Source organism: Eubalaena glacialis, chromosome 1, assembly GCF_028564815.1.
Source record: "Eubalaena glacialis isolate mEubGla1 chromosome 1, mEubGla1.1.hap2.+ XY, whole genome shotgun sequence".
Taxonomy (NCBI): Eukaryota; Metazoa; Chordata; class Mammalia; order Artiodactyla; family Balaenidae; genus Eubalaena; species Eubalaena glacialis.
Genome location: NC_083716.1, coordinates 124,901,280 through 124,916,243, shown reverse-complemented (window position 1 = coordinate 124,916,243; position 14,964 = coordinate 124,901,280). Strand labels below are relative to the sequence as shown.

The following is a 14,964-nucleotide window of genomic DNA, read 5'->3' as shown; positions in this document are numbered from 1 at the left end:
CGAAAATAGTCAATAGCCATTAGAGTTAAGGCAGTATTCCTTGACCTGTGGCCTGGCCCCATTAGCCCATCCAGCCTCACTTTCCTCCCCAGCTATTCAGACTTTTTTTAAATTGCCCTCCCATCCTTCCACCTCATAGTCACTTCCTGGTTAACCTCATGGTGTTAACCACGGGCATTTGCTTTCCTGACTTCTCTGGCATCTCTCTAGTATTGATTTTTGAAGCCCCTGGAAACTCTTCTTCCCAACACACATCACAGTATTGTCTTACATTTGCTGGTGACATATTGATTACTGTCTCCTTCCACAAGACTGCAAGCTCCATAAGAACAGGCTCCACATGTGTTTTTACTCACCTTTGTACCCCTGGCATCTTCCACAGTGCCTGGCACTCAGGAGCTGCTCAGTACGTATTTGTTGCATGGCGGATTAATTAATTAGTTATGAAGTAAGGTGACCTCTTGAAACCTTCCCTGAGTCCCACTGTGCTGGGCTGGTGGAAGCTGATGACCAGAAGAATATGAATAAGAAACATTTTGGGAAAGGGTCTTATCACTTTCCTGCATAATGTTTTTGACTGAACAGTAGTTGTCCATCAGTGAGGGGCTATCCTGCCTGCTCTTTGGAGTAACTGAGCCCCCTGGACTGTCATCTGTCTGAGCTGAACTGATGCAACCCAGAGCTTTGTGTTGATCGGTATTATTTTACATAGGCCTGATGATGCTGACTACTTGAGAACAAAAGATGAGGGCTCCCCCAAAGGTGAATCATTGCCCTGGTAAGCACCTAGAGAAACTTATAGCTCCAAGGATTGCTTTATGTACTGACAAGGCAAAGTTTGATTTAAACCCTTGGATACTAAACTGAACTTCTAATCTGTAGCTTCCTGCATACCGGCTGGTATTTGTTGAGGGCAACAAGCTTATGGTCTCAACCATATATGAAAGTTGTGGGGAGTGAAAGCTGTTTGTGTGGTGGCCTCACTTTTATACAACTCACTGTTGATTAAAGTCCATAAAGAGCTGAAACGTGAAAACAGGTCATCTCTGGAATCAACTTATTCTCATCACAGTTTGGCATCCTCAGGAGTGGACTTTGCTCATTTGTCTTGTTTCTCTCTTAGAGGTTTATATGAAGAATATATTTTATTTAAAACCATATGTTTCTGAGCTCTGTCTTGCTCTCTTTTTGCTAGGTAAATCACCAATGATCCATTAGCAAAAGAACTAAACTTTCTGATTGAAATGGGTTATTTATGTGTAGATAGAATATGTATGCTTAATTTTTAAATATATGGGCATGCTTTTTGAGTATAATATAAATTCAACAGATGTCCTTTCTGAAATCCACAGTAGTGATCCTTCAGTAGGGTATAGCCATATTTCCAGCTCTTCCAGATCTCCCTTTCCCTCTACCTCTTTCTTTCCACTTATTTTCCTCTTTTGCTCATCTACTTACTTAAAATATGTCCTTTCCATTTGTCCTCTTTCTCAATATTACATTACGCTCTAACACTCTCATTGGTACGTGATTAAAGAGACAAGAGTAAAGAAAAGGGTAGGATGGATAACTCTACAGTACTTACTGGATTTGTTTTAGGGCATTTTAGAATTAGAACACAGTGAAATGTGCTTTTAGGTCAATGACTAGCCTGAGCAGTGTACAGATGTGGCTTTCTTTCCTGGGCAGTGTCCCATCAGAGCAGTCACGAGACTCCTCTCCACCTGTAGAGGACATCGGTGGCACCCTGCGCATACCTCAGAACCATCCAGAGTGCTCCTGCGATTTCTAGCTCTCAGTGTCTGTGTTGAAGGGCACTTTTATGTGAGAAGTATTTTTTAAAAACCTTACTGCCTGTGGCAGGCTGGAAACTGACACCCCAGGAGCTGCCCCCAATTATTGATTCTTACAGGTTAGTGCATAAATGTCCCAACCCCTTAGCCCCTGGGGTGGGATGATTCTGAGCCCTGTGTTTTGCCCCATTTCCCTGAGATTCCCGTGGATTTCACTTCAGTTGCTTGCTAGGGTGCTCTTCAGTGGCTCCCTTCTCTGAGTCAATTCCTTACTCCTGTTTTCTGCATTTTTCAGATGAACTACATGCACTCAACTCTTTGTTCTTTAAGAACCCAAGCTAGACACTAACTAATGATTTAGCAATACTAACTGGGAAATTAAGCTGTGAAGTGATATTTTGCAGGGAACCACATTCAAAAAGCCTTGACTTTTCCATCAAAGCCCTTCATCCTCTGCCTTCTCTGCTTGGGAGACCCCTTCCTACCTTCATACCACCTTTGCTGCCATCTCTGGTGCTATCTGTTCCCGTTAGTTCTTCAGACAACTCAGTTTTCTGTATCTTGAAAACAAGGCTTCCACTTGTCTCTTCAATGCCCTTTGGCTGTAGTTCGTTATATTTCCTTCCCTGCCCTGCCACTCTTTCAAATAAGCATCTAAGAAAATTACTTCTATTTTCTCTTTTCACTTTTTGCATAACCACTGACAATTTGGGTATCACCATCACACTTGAGTCAAATAGCTCTCAAGTCCCCACTAACAACCTTCTTATTACAAAATGTAGAGGTCCTTTTTGTGTTCTCTTGTCATTTCTGTTACCATTGAGAATATTGATAACATTTCCTTCCTGAAAATTGTGTCTTGAGTAATTGAATTCTTAGAACCTTAATATTGCAAGGGACATTTAGTCCAACCATTACATTTTACATCTGGGGGAAACTGAGGACTGAAAAGGTCTATTGATTTGCCCAGCAAGGAGCAAAAGTGCATCTGACCTACCATCCAGTATGAGAACTGCTTTTGGTAAGTCCTTATTCAATACTTTCAGAGTATTCATAATTTTTATTCCTTCTGATAGAAAACCCTCCCAGCTGGTCTCCTGGCTCCTTCCCTCCTCAGCCCATTCTCCATTGTAACAGTCAGGATGCTGTTTCTAAAATGTAAATCATAACCTATCACTCCCCTACTTAGCCTCCAATTCCTCTTTACTTAAAATAGAACCCAAACCCCTTCCCATGCCTTGCAAGACCCCCCTATGGTCCAACTCTCTCTCTGATCTCATTTCCTGCTATTCTTACTCTTAGAGGCCCTATGCTCCTTCACACGGACTCTCCCTCAGCTGGTCAGCAAGGCAAGCTTAGCGCTGCCGCTCAGTACTTGCTTTATTATTTCTTCTGTTTGGAATGTTTTTCTCCCAGACCATTGCATGGCTGCTTCCTTCCCATTATGTGGTCTCAGCTTAAATGGCCACCTCCTCAGACATGCCTTACACCAATGTCACGTCTCATACTGTCCGTAAACATACCACTGGTTACAATTATATAACTTACTGATTTGACTTGGAGTTTGTCATGTTTCCCACAATTAGAATACAAATTCATAGAGTATAGGAACTTTGTCTTGTTTGCCATACCTCCAGCACCTAGACCATCGAATGGCCAGTAGTTTGCATTCAATAAACATTTGTAGGATAAATAAATGAATTAATGAATGATATCTGAATTTTTCTTTCTCATTTCCAAGAACCCTTTCTTTTACTCTCCAATTCTATTACTCAACTACCTCTCAGTGTTTCTTGCAATATAATCAAACTGGTTTCCTCATGAACCAATAAGGACAAAATGTATTCCTCACTGGGGCCTTTGTTACAGTTTTTTCTTTGACCAAAAATCCCATCCTATGCCTCTCTAACTATTCAAGTGGAATCACTCCACCAAAGCCTAAGTCATGTTCCATTTCCACGAAATCACACCTCCCAGTCATCACTGATCACCCTTTCTTCAATTATGTAAAGTAACCCTTACATTTTATGTAACCTAAACACTCGTATATAATCTATACTATCTTGAATTGTGTCCAGTTCTTTCATATAATAATATTTAGGCACTGTGCCTGGAAACTGTAATGTGCACGTGTGCATATGTACTGCCGATCCTCGTTATTTTTGCACTTTGTGAAGTCACTCCCTAAAACTTATTTGCAATCCCAAAATCAAGCCCTGCAGTGCTTTCATGGTCATTCATGGACATTCACAGAGGAGTGAAAACTTTAAGTCATCCGACACCTGTGTTCCCAGCTTAGGTCAACCAAAGCAATGCCCCGCCTTCTCTTTTAAGCTCTTCTACTGGAAATGTGTCCTTTTTGTGCTCTATTTAGTGACACTTTTTTACGTTTTATGCTTTTTGTGAGTGGTCTTACTGTTGAAAGTGGCCCCCAAGCATAGTGTGAAGTGCTGTCTAGTGTTTCTAAGTGCAAGAAGTCTGTGCTGTGCCTTTTGGAGAAAATGGGTGTTAGATAAGCTTTGTTCAAGCGTGAGTTATGGTGCCGTTGGCGGTTAGTTCAGTGCTAATTAATCAACAATATATATTAAACAAGGTGTCTTTAAATAGAAACACTCATAAAACAAGATTATGTATTGATTAATGATGAAACTGTTGCAACCAGAGGCCTCCAGAAACCTAACCCTGTACTTCCCCTAGGAGCAATGATTCAGTATTTGTTGATCCAGTGCTCATGACAACTTTATAGAACACACCATGAATAATGAGAATTGACTGCAGATGTGAGTATATTATATATGTGGCTCTTAGCCTCATTTAGGGATTTAGGAGACAAAGAACCCAAGAGTTATTGAAATTAAGTAGTTTGCCAAAGATTATTTGCCAAGCTGATAAATGGTAGATCTGGAATCCGGTTGCTATATTCCAAAGTCTTTTGGCTTTCAGTTGATGACACCAGTGGCTTTTCTTTGTTTGTTTGTTTTAATTAGCTACAGGATCCTAATTATTTCAGGATCTATATATGTGTGTGTGTGTATATATATATACACACATATATATGCAAAAATAGAGGTAGATGATTTTTTTTAACATCTTTATTGGAGTATAATTGCTTTACAATGGTGTGTTAGTTTCTGCTTTATAACGAAGTGAATCAGCTATACATATACATACATCCCCATATCTCCTCCCTCTTGCGTCTCCCTCCCACCCTCCCTATCCCACCCCTCTAGGTGGTCACAAAGCACCGAGCTGATCTCCCTGTGCTATGTGGCTGCTTCCCACTAGTTATCTGTTTTACATTTGGTAGTGTATATATGTCCTTGCTACTCTCTCACTTTGTCCCAGCTTAACTTTCCCCCTTCCCCTTCCCCGTGTGCTCAGTCCATTCTCTACATATGCGTCTTTATTGCTGTCCTGCCCCTAGGTTCTTCAGAACCACTTTTTTTTTTCTTTTTTTTAGATTCCATATATATGTGTTAGCATAGGGTATTTGTTTTACTCTTTCTGACTTACTTCACTCTGTATGACAGTCTCTAGGTCCATACACCTCACTACAAATAACTCAATTTCATTTCTTTTTGTGGCTGAGTAATATTCCATTGTATATATGAGCCACATCTTCTTTATCCATTCATCTGTCGATGGACACTTAGGTTGCTTCCATATCCTGGCTATTGTAAATAGTGCTGCAATCAACACTGTGATACATGACTCTTTTTGAATTATGGTTTTCTCCAGGTATATGCCCAGTAGTGGGATTGCTGGGTCATGTGGTAGTTCTATTTTTAGTTTTTTAAGGAACCTCCATACTGTTCTCCATAGTGGCTGTATCAATTTACATTCCCACCAACAGTGCAAGAGGGTTCCCTTTTCTTCACACCCTCTACAGAATTTACTGTTTGTAGATTTTTTGATGATGGCCATTCGCACTGGTGTGAGGTTATACCTCATTGTAGTTTTGATTTGCATTTCTCTAATGATTAGTGATGTTGAGCATTCTTTCATGTGTTTTCTGGCAATCTGTATATCTTCTTTGGAGAAATGTCTATTTAGGTCTTCTACCCATTTTGGATTGGGTTGTTTGTATTTTTGATATTGAGCTGCATGAGCTGCTTGTATATTTTGGAGATTAATCCTTTGTCAATTGCTTCATTTGCAAATATTTTCTCCCATTCTGAGGGTTATCTTTTCATCTTATTTATGGTTTCCTTTGCTGTGCAAAAACTTTTAAGTTTCATTAGGTCCCATTTGTTTATTTTTGTTTTTATTTCCATTTCTCTAGGAGGTGGGTCAAAAAGGATCTTGCTGTGATTTATGTCATAGACTGTTCTGCCTATGTTTTCCTCTAAGAGTTTGATAGTGTCTGGCCTTACATTTAGGTCTTTAATTCACTTTGAGTTTATTTTTGTGTATGGTGTTAGGGAGTGTTCTAATTTCATTCTTTTACATGTAGCTGTCCAGGTTTCCCAGCACCACTTATTGAAGAGGCTGTCTTTTCTCCATTGTATACTCTTGCCTCTTTTATCAAAGATAAGGTGACCTTATGTGTGAGGGATTACCTCTGGGCTTTCTATCCTGTTCCATTGATCTGTATTTCTGTTTTTGTGCCAGCACCATACTGTCTTGATTACTGTAGCTTTGTAGCATAGTCTGACCTCCGGGAGACTGATACCTCCAACTCAGTTTTTCTTTCTCAAGATTGCTTTGGCTATTCGGGGTCTTTTGTGTTTCATACAAATTTTTTGGAAAGTTTTTATTCTTGTTCTGTGAAAAATGCCATTGGTAGTTTGATAGGGATTGCATTGAATCTGTAGATGGCTTTAGGAAGTATAGTCATTTTCACAATGTTGATTCTTCCAATCCAAATACATGGTATATCTTTCCATCTGTTTGTATCATCTTTAATTTCTTTCATCAGTGTCTTATAGTTTTCTGCATACAGGTCTTTTGTCTCCTTAGGTAGGTTTATTCCTAGGTATTTTATTCTTTTTGTTGCAGTGGTAAATGGGAGTGTTTCCTTAATTTCTCTTTCAGATTTTTCATCATTAGTGTATAGGAATGCAAGAGATTTCTGTGCATTAATTTTGTACCCTGCTACTTTACCAAATTCATTAATTAGCTCTAGTAGTTTTCTGGTAGCATCTTTAGGATTCTCTGTGTATAGTGTCATGTCATCTGTAAACACTGACAGTTTTACTTCTTCTTTTCCAACTTGGATTCATTTTATTTCTTTTCCTTCTCTAATTGCTGTCGCTAAATCTTCCAAAACTATGTTGAATAATAGTGGTGAGAGTGGGCAACCTTGTCTTGTTCCTGATCTTAGTGGAAATGGTTTCAGTTTTCACCATTGAGAACGATGTTGGCTGTGGGTTTGTCATATATAGCCTTTATTATGTTGAGGTAAGTTCCCTCTATGCCTACTTTCTGGAGAGTTTTTATCATAAATGGGTGTTGAATTTTGTTGAAAGCTTTTTCTGCATCTATTGAGATTATCATATGGTTTTTATCCTTCAGTTTCTTAATATGGTTTATCACATTGATTGATTTGCATATATTGAAGAATCCTTGCATTCCTGGGATAAACCCCACTTGATCATGGTGTATGATCCTTTTAACGTGCTGTTGGATTCTGTTTGCTAGTATTTTGTTGAGTAGTTTTGCATCTATGTTCATCAGTGATATTGGCCTGTTGTTTTCTTTCTTTGTAACATCTTTGTCTGGTTTTGGTATCAGGGTGATGGTGGCCTCATAGAATGTGTTTGGGAGAGTTCCTCCCTCTGCTGTATTCTGGAAGAGTTTGAGAAGGATAGGTGTTAGCTCTTCTCTAAATGTTTGATAGAATTCGCCTGTAAAGCTATCTGGTCCTGGGCTTTTGTTGGTTGGAAGATTTTTAATCACAGTCTCAGTTTCAGTGCTTGTGATTGGTCTGTTTATATTTTCTATTTTTCCTGGTTCAGTCTCGGAAGGTTGTGCTTTTCTAAGAATTTGTCCATTTCTTCCAGGTTGTCCATTTTATTGGCATATAATTGCTTGTAATAGCCTCTCATGATCCTTTGTATTTCTGCAGTGTCGTTGTTACTCCTTTTTCATTTCTAATTCTATTGATTTGAGTCTTCTCCCTGTTTGCTTGATGACTCTAGCTAATGGTTTATCAATTTTGTTTATCTTCTCAAAGAACCAGCTTTTAGTTTTATTGATCTTTCCTATCGTTTCCTTCTTTCTTTTTCATTTATTTCCAATCTCATCTTTGTGATTTCTTTCCTTCTGCTAAATTTGGGGGGTTTTTGTTCTTCTTTCTCTAATTGCATTAGGTGTAAGTTTAGGTTGTTTATTTGAGATGTTTCTTGTTTCTCGAGGTAGGATTGTATTGCTATAAACTTCTGACATAGAACTGCTTTTGCTGCATCCCATAGGTTTTGGGTTGTCGTGTTTTCATTGTCATTTGTTCCTAGGTATTTTTTGATTTCCTCTTTGATTTCTTCAGTGATCTCTTGGTTATTTAGTAGCGTATTGTTTATTTTCCATGTGTTTGTATTTTTTTACAGATTTTTTCCTGTAATTGATATCTAGTCTCATAGTGTGTGGTTGGAAAAGTTACTTGGTACGACTTCAATTTTCTTAAATTTACCAAGGCTTGATTTGTGACCCAATATATAATTTATCCTGGAGAATGTTCCACGAGCACTTGAGAAGAAAGTGTATTCTGTTGTTTTTGGATGGAATGTCCTATAAATATCAATTAAGTCCATCTTGTTTAATGTATCATTTAAAGCTCATGTTTCCTTATTTATTTTCATTTTGGATGATCTGTCCATTGGTGAAAGTGGGGTGTTAAAGTCCCCTACTATGATTGTGTTACTGTCAAGTTCCCCTTTTATGGCTGTTAGCATTTGCCTTATATTTTGAGGTGCTCCTATTTTGGGTGCATAAATATTTACAATTGTTATATCTTCTTCTTGGATTGATCCCTTGACCATTATGTAGTGTCCTTCTTTGTCTCTTGTAATAGTCTTTATTTTAAAGTCTATTTTGTCTGATATGAGAATTGCTACTCCACCTTTCTTTCGATTTCCATTTGCATGGAATATCTTTTTCCATCCCCTCACTTTCAGTCTGTACGTGTCCCTGGTCTGAAGTGGGTCTCTTATAGACAGCATATATACGGGTCTTGTTTTTGTATCCATTCAACCAGTCTGTGTCTTTGGTTGGAGCATTTAATACATTTACATTTAAGGTAGTTATCGATATGTGTGTTCCTATTACCATTTTCTTAATTGTTCTGGGTTTGTAATTGTAGGACTTTTCCTTCTCTTGTGTTTCCTGCCTAGAGAAGTTCCTTTAGCATTTGTTGTAAAGCTGGTTTGGTGGTGCTGAATTCTAACTTTTGCTTGTCTGTAAAGGTTTTAATTTCTCCATCGAATCTGAATGAGATCCTTGCTGGATAGAGTAATCTTGGTTATAGGTTTTTCCTTTTCATCACTTAAATATGTCCTGCTACTTCCTTCTGGCTTGCAGAGTTTCTGCTGAAAGATCAGCTGTTAACCTTATGGAGATTCCCTGGTTTGTTATTTGTTGCTTTTCCCTTGCTGCTTTTAATATTTTGTCTTTGTATTTAATTGTTGACAGTTTGATTAATATGTGTCTTGGTGTGTTTCTCCTTGGATTTATCCTGTATGGGACTCTTTGCACTTCCTGGAGTTGACTGACTATTTCCTTTCCCATATTAGGGAAGTTTTAATCTCTTCAAATATTTTCTCAGACCATTTCTTTTGTTCTTCTTCTTCTGCGACCCCTGTAATTTGAATGTTGATGCGTTTAATGTTGTCCCAGAGGTCTCTGAGACTGTCCTCAATTCTTTTCATCCTTTTTTCTTTATTCTGCTCTGTGGTAGTTATTTCCACTATTTTATGTTACAGATCACTTATCTGTTCTTCTGCCTCAGTTCTTCTGCTATTGGTTCCTTCTAGAGAATTTTTAATTTCATTTATTGTGTTGTTCATCATTGTTTGTTTGCTCTTTAGTTCTTCTAGGTCCTTGTTAAATGCTTCCTGTATTTTCTCCATTCTATTTCCAAGATTTTGAATCATCTTTACTATCATTACTCTGAATTCTTTTTCAGGTAGATTGCCTAATTCCTCTTCATTTGTTAGGTCTGGTGGGTTTTTACTTTGCTCCTTCATCTGCTGTGTATTTCTCCATCTTCTCATTTTGGTTAACTTACTGTGTTTGGGGTCTCCTTTTCTCAGGCTGCAGGTTCATAGTTCCCATTGTTTTTGGTGTCTGCCCCCAGTGGCTAAGGTTGGTTCAGTGGGTTGTGTAAGCTTCCTGGTGGAGGGGACTGATGCCTGTGTTCTGGTGGATGAGGCTGGATCTTGTCTTTCTCGTGGGCAGGACCACGTCCGGTTGTGTGTTTTGGGGCGTCTGTGACCTTATAATGATTTTAGGTAGCCTTTCTGCTAATGGGTGGGGTTGTGTTCCTGTCTTGCTAGTTGTTTGGCATAGGGTGTCCAGCACTGTAGCTTGCTGGTCATTGAGTGGAGCTGGGTCTTAGCGTTGAGATGGAGATCTCTGGGAGAGCTTTCAGCATTTGATATTACTTGGAGCTGGGAGGTCTCTGGTGGACCAATGTCCTGAACTCGGTTCCCCCACCTCAGAGGCTCAGGCCTGACACCTGGCCAGAGCACCACGACCCTGTCAGCCACATGGCTCAGAAGAAAAGGGAGAAAGAGAGAAAGAGAGAAAGAGAGAGAGAGAGAGAGAGGGAGAGAGAGGGAGAGAGGGAGGGAGGAAGAAGGAACAGAAAATAGTTATTAAAATAAAAAATTTAAAAGTATATTATTCAAAATTTAAAAAGTTAATAAGAAAAAGAAAGAAGAGAGCAGCCAGACCTAAAACCAAATCCAGCAATAATAACAAGCACTAAAAACTATACAAAAAACAAACAAAAAAAACAGACAGACAGAACCCTAGGACAAATTGTAAAAGCAAAGCTATACAGACGAAATCACAGAAAGAAGCATACACATACACACTCAGAAAAAGAGAAAAAGGAAAAATATGTATATTAAAAAAAAGGAATAGAGCAAGCAAATCAATAAACAAATCTACCAATGATAATAAGCTTTAAATACTAAACTAAGAAAAACATAAAACCAGAAACAAATTAGATGCAGAAAGCAAACCCCAAGTCTACAGTTGCTCCTAAAGTCCACCGCCTCAATTTTGGGATGATTCGTTGTTTATTCAGGTATTCCACAGATGCAGGTACATCAAGTTGATTGTGGAGATTTAATCTGCTGCTCCTGAGGCTGCTGGGAGAGATTTCCCTTTCTCTTCTTTGTTCGCACAGCTCCTGGGGTTCAGCTTTGGATTTGGCCCCGGCTCTGCGTGTAGGTCTCCTGAGGGCGTCTGTTCTTCACCCAGACAGGAGGGGGTTAAAGGAGCAGCTGATTAGGGGGCTCTGGCTCACTCAGGCCGAGGGGAGGGAGGGGTATGGAATGTGGGGTGAGCCTGCGGCGGCAGAGGCCAGCATGACGTTGCACCAGCCTGAGGTGCCATGTGTTGTCCCGGGAAAGTTGTCCCTGGATCACGGGACCCTGGCAGTGGCGGGCTGCACAGACTCCCGGGAGGGGAGGTGTGGAGAGTGACCTGTGCTTGCACACAGGCTTCTTGGTGGCTGCAGCAGCAGCCTTAGCATCTCATGCCTGTCTCTGGGGTCCGCGCTGATAGCTGCAGCTCGAGCCTGTCTCTGGAGCTCATTTAGGCGGTGCTCTGAATCCCCTTTCCTCGTGCACCCCGAAACAATGGTCTCTTGCCTCTTAGGCAGGTCCAGACTTGTTCCCAGACTCCCTCCCGGCTAGCCGTGGCGCACTAGCCCCCTTCAGACTGTGTTCACGCAGCCAACCCCAGTCCTCTCCCTGGGGTCCGACCTCCGAAGCCCGAGCCTCAGCTCCCAGCCCCCGCCTGCCCCGGCCGGGGAGCACACAAGCCTGTCAGGCTGGTGAGTGCTGCTCGGCACCGATCCTCTGTGCGGGAATCTCTCCACTTTGCCCTTTGCACCCCTGTGGCTGCGCTCTCCTCCGTGGCTCTGAAGCTTACCCCCTCTGCCACCCACAGTCTCCGCCCACGAAGGGGCTTCCTAGTGTGTGGACACCTTTCCTCCTTCACAGCTCCCTCCCACTGGTGCAGGTCCCGTCCCTATTCTTTTGTCTCTGTTTTTCCTTTTTTCTTTTGCCCTACCCAGGTATGTGGGGAGTTTCTTGCCTTTTGGGAGGTCTGAGGTCTTCTGCCAGCATTCCGTAGGTGTTCTGTAGGAGTCATTCCACATGTAGATGTATTTTTGATGTATTTGTGGGGAGGAAGGTGATCTCCATGTCTTACTCCTCCGCCATCTTGAAGGTCCCTCCCTAGATGATATTTTTTAAAAGCTTGCTTTCCAGTCCCAAGTTAGTGTTTAATTACAGTGATCCCAAATCTTGAAAGAGAAGTAGAAGGACCTCTTTATTTCAAAATTGTGTTGGTAACTCTGCAGATTTCAAGTTTCTTATCATGGAAGTGAAAGTCTGCTGAGTGAACAAACCTTAAAGAATCAAAGCTGTAAAAATACAGTTATAACCTGGATTTTTGTCCCGGCCTGAGGATCTGCACATTAAACTTGCTGAGCATGAATCTGAGCTGAACTTACACCTGCTGCAGAAGTGAACACACCTGTACATTGTATGTGGACTTGCCCAGGCCTGATTTCATGAAGAGCTATCACCTGCCTAGTCAGTTGCACATTCATATAAAGAAATGGAAATTATATCTTGAAATCTGTAGGAAACAGATTAACACCTGTTTATCTGTATAGATTAACATGGGTCAAGTTTCTATGTAGTCTCCAGTGTTTTATATATCTATACATACACATGTATACTTATATATGTGTACATATACGTTGATGTTTTTACTTACTTCATATCTTATTTTCAAAAAATAAGTTAAATAATTTCAGGACTTCCAAAGTACTTTTGTGAGCACAGTTTGAAAACCTGTTTTTTTTTTCCCCAGTTATGCTATTCTTTTCTCAGTAGATTTTTTAAGTGCTTAAAGGTTAAGAATCATATTTTTTGTGCTTCTGTATTTGCAAATGATCTTAGTTTAATGCTAAATATAAAGAAGCCTCTCACCATTGATAATCCAGTTTAGCCCACATGGTTGCCAACCAGCTGTTATTAATACAAGGATTTCTGCAGCATTGTGGTTAGAATTAAAAAGTGTGATGGAATGATGTCACCTGATTCTGTGGCACGGTGTCTTGATGTATGTACAAAAATGGATGAAATTTTATTTTTATATGATAGGCTCTTGACATTTCTTTTTCCCTTGAAAACAAGAGCCAATCATGAGGCTCAAATTAATACTTCTCAACTTCCAAAGAGCTGCCAGAGACAAGGTTGAGTGAGGAGCCTCCAGCAAACAGGGAGGGAAGACAAGATAACATTTTATGTCTGCCTCAAGGCTCTAGTACAAATCCTGGAGTGTTAGAAAGGGAACTATAGGGCCCTTAAGAGCCATGTCATTAGTGAGCCAAAGGAACTAAATGGTTTCAGCTTAGAATTCTGAAATCATTATCATTTCAATATTTTGTGATATTTTCTTTTCCCTTAAATTAATTGAATGGTTGCATGTCCAGTGACTTTGATGATCTTATTTTGAGGAGCTAAGCTGTTCACAAGTCAAGGTATCAAGGTTGACTTATTTTTCCCCAGTTTAGAGCACAGCTGAATTTCATGCTGCATATAAAAATGGATTAACCACATGACTCCACCTACTGTTTTTATGGGCTTGGTCACTTCTCCAACAGAGCAGAGGACATGTGCAGTGGTGGTGACTCAATGAGTTGTCCCACCAAGATTCATTAAAATTATCTACTGTGTTTACTAATATAAGCCCCACTCAGAATTTGTTTAGCAAAACCTTCTCTACCTCAGCCCCGGAAAGAATGCAAAAAGAGTAGGGAGGTTCCAAACTTCTCAACCTTAAACTCTGGCTTATTTTTCAGTGGAGATTATTGAAAGCAACAATTCTTTCTTGCTTCAGGAAAAACTGTCAGAGGAAGAGAGAAAACACAAGGAAGCTTTGGAAGACCGTCACATGGTGGTAGATGAGGATTCAAGGAGTGAAGGCAGCAGTGCAGATGAGGGGAAAGAAAAGACCAAATTGCTGTTAGAAAGATTGAAGGCTCTAGAGGTAAGAAATGGAACCATTTTTACACGTTTACAGAAAAATAACTGTGTTCTGCTTCCTGTATTGGCCCCGCTTTTGAGTGAATATAAATCTTCCTTTCTTAGGTCTCCCAGACTAATAGGGTCTAGTAGCTCCCATTGGGATGCCTTTGTCAATGATGAGCACAGAGTTAAAATTTGTGACCCTGAAAGAGTCTTGACCTAGTGACTATGATTGTACTGCCTTAAAAAAGTGCATAGATCAATAATTCATCTTACTTTCAGTTTGACCCTCAAACTGGATCAGTTTCCCTGAAATTGCAAGTTCCTTGAGGGAAGGGCTATGTGATATTTCGCTTTGTTTCCCAATGCCTAATGATCAAATAAGTGAATGAATAAACAAAATATTGAATTCTATGTAAGGGCGATTGTAAGAAAAGTAATTTTAAGCAGTAGAGCTATTTCTTCAAAAAACAAAAAAGCTTGTGCAGAAGTGCACCATGTAAGACATATAAAAATAGAGGTGAAGTTGAGCTAAGGGGTGCTTTAAGGAGGGTTTTCAACCACTGTAGTCCTCCAAAACAGTTTGAAAACTCTGGTCTATTACTTAGTGGCATTTGACATCACTTAGAGTGTTAATTCCTGAATATTTATAGCAGTCCTCAAAGAGCATTTCAGTTATTAGGTCACATGCTGAAAGATCTAGCAAAGATGGCTTTTTCCATGAGTTGGCTTACCTACTTTCAATAAATGTTCTGTTTGCATATAGAACTGGGACGTAATCATTTTTAAGCAAGGACTATGGTAAGCCTGCCTTTTCTTAAACTAGGCACAAGGGACCTTCAACCAGTATCTAAAAATGTAGTTCTTCCATAGTGTCTACAGAATCCTGAAACTTCCTGCAGTAATGTGAAGAAATAAGACCTCGAGAGATCTTGTTTTCTACAGTTGGTTTCTGCAATCCT

General features: G+C 39.9%; 1 protein-coding gene across 5 annotated transcripts in view; it reads left to right on the top strand.

Moving 5' to 3' along the window:
- The window catches only part of NCKAP5 (NCK associated protein 5), a 1,042,158-nt gene that overhangs the window by 726,213 nt on the left and 300,981 nt on the right, over window positions 1-14,964 (top strand). For all 5 annotated transcript variants that reach the window (XM_061199363.1, XM_061199362.1, XM_061199380.1 and 2 more), the window contains one exon: window positions 13,875-14,024. In XM_061199363.1, the coding sequence (XP_061055346.1) occupies window positions 13,875-14,024 (150 nt within the window). The remainder of the gene's footprint in view (window positions 1-13,874; window positions 14,025-14,964) is intronic.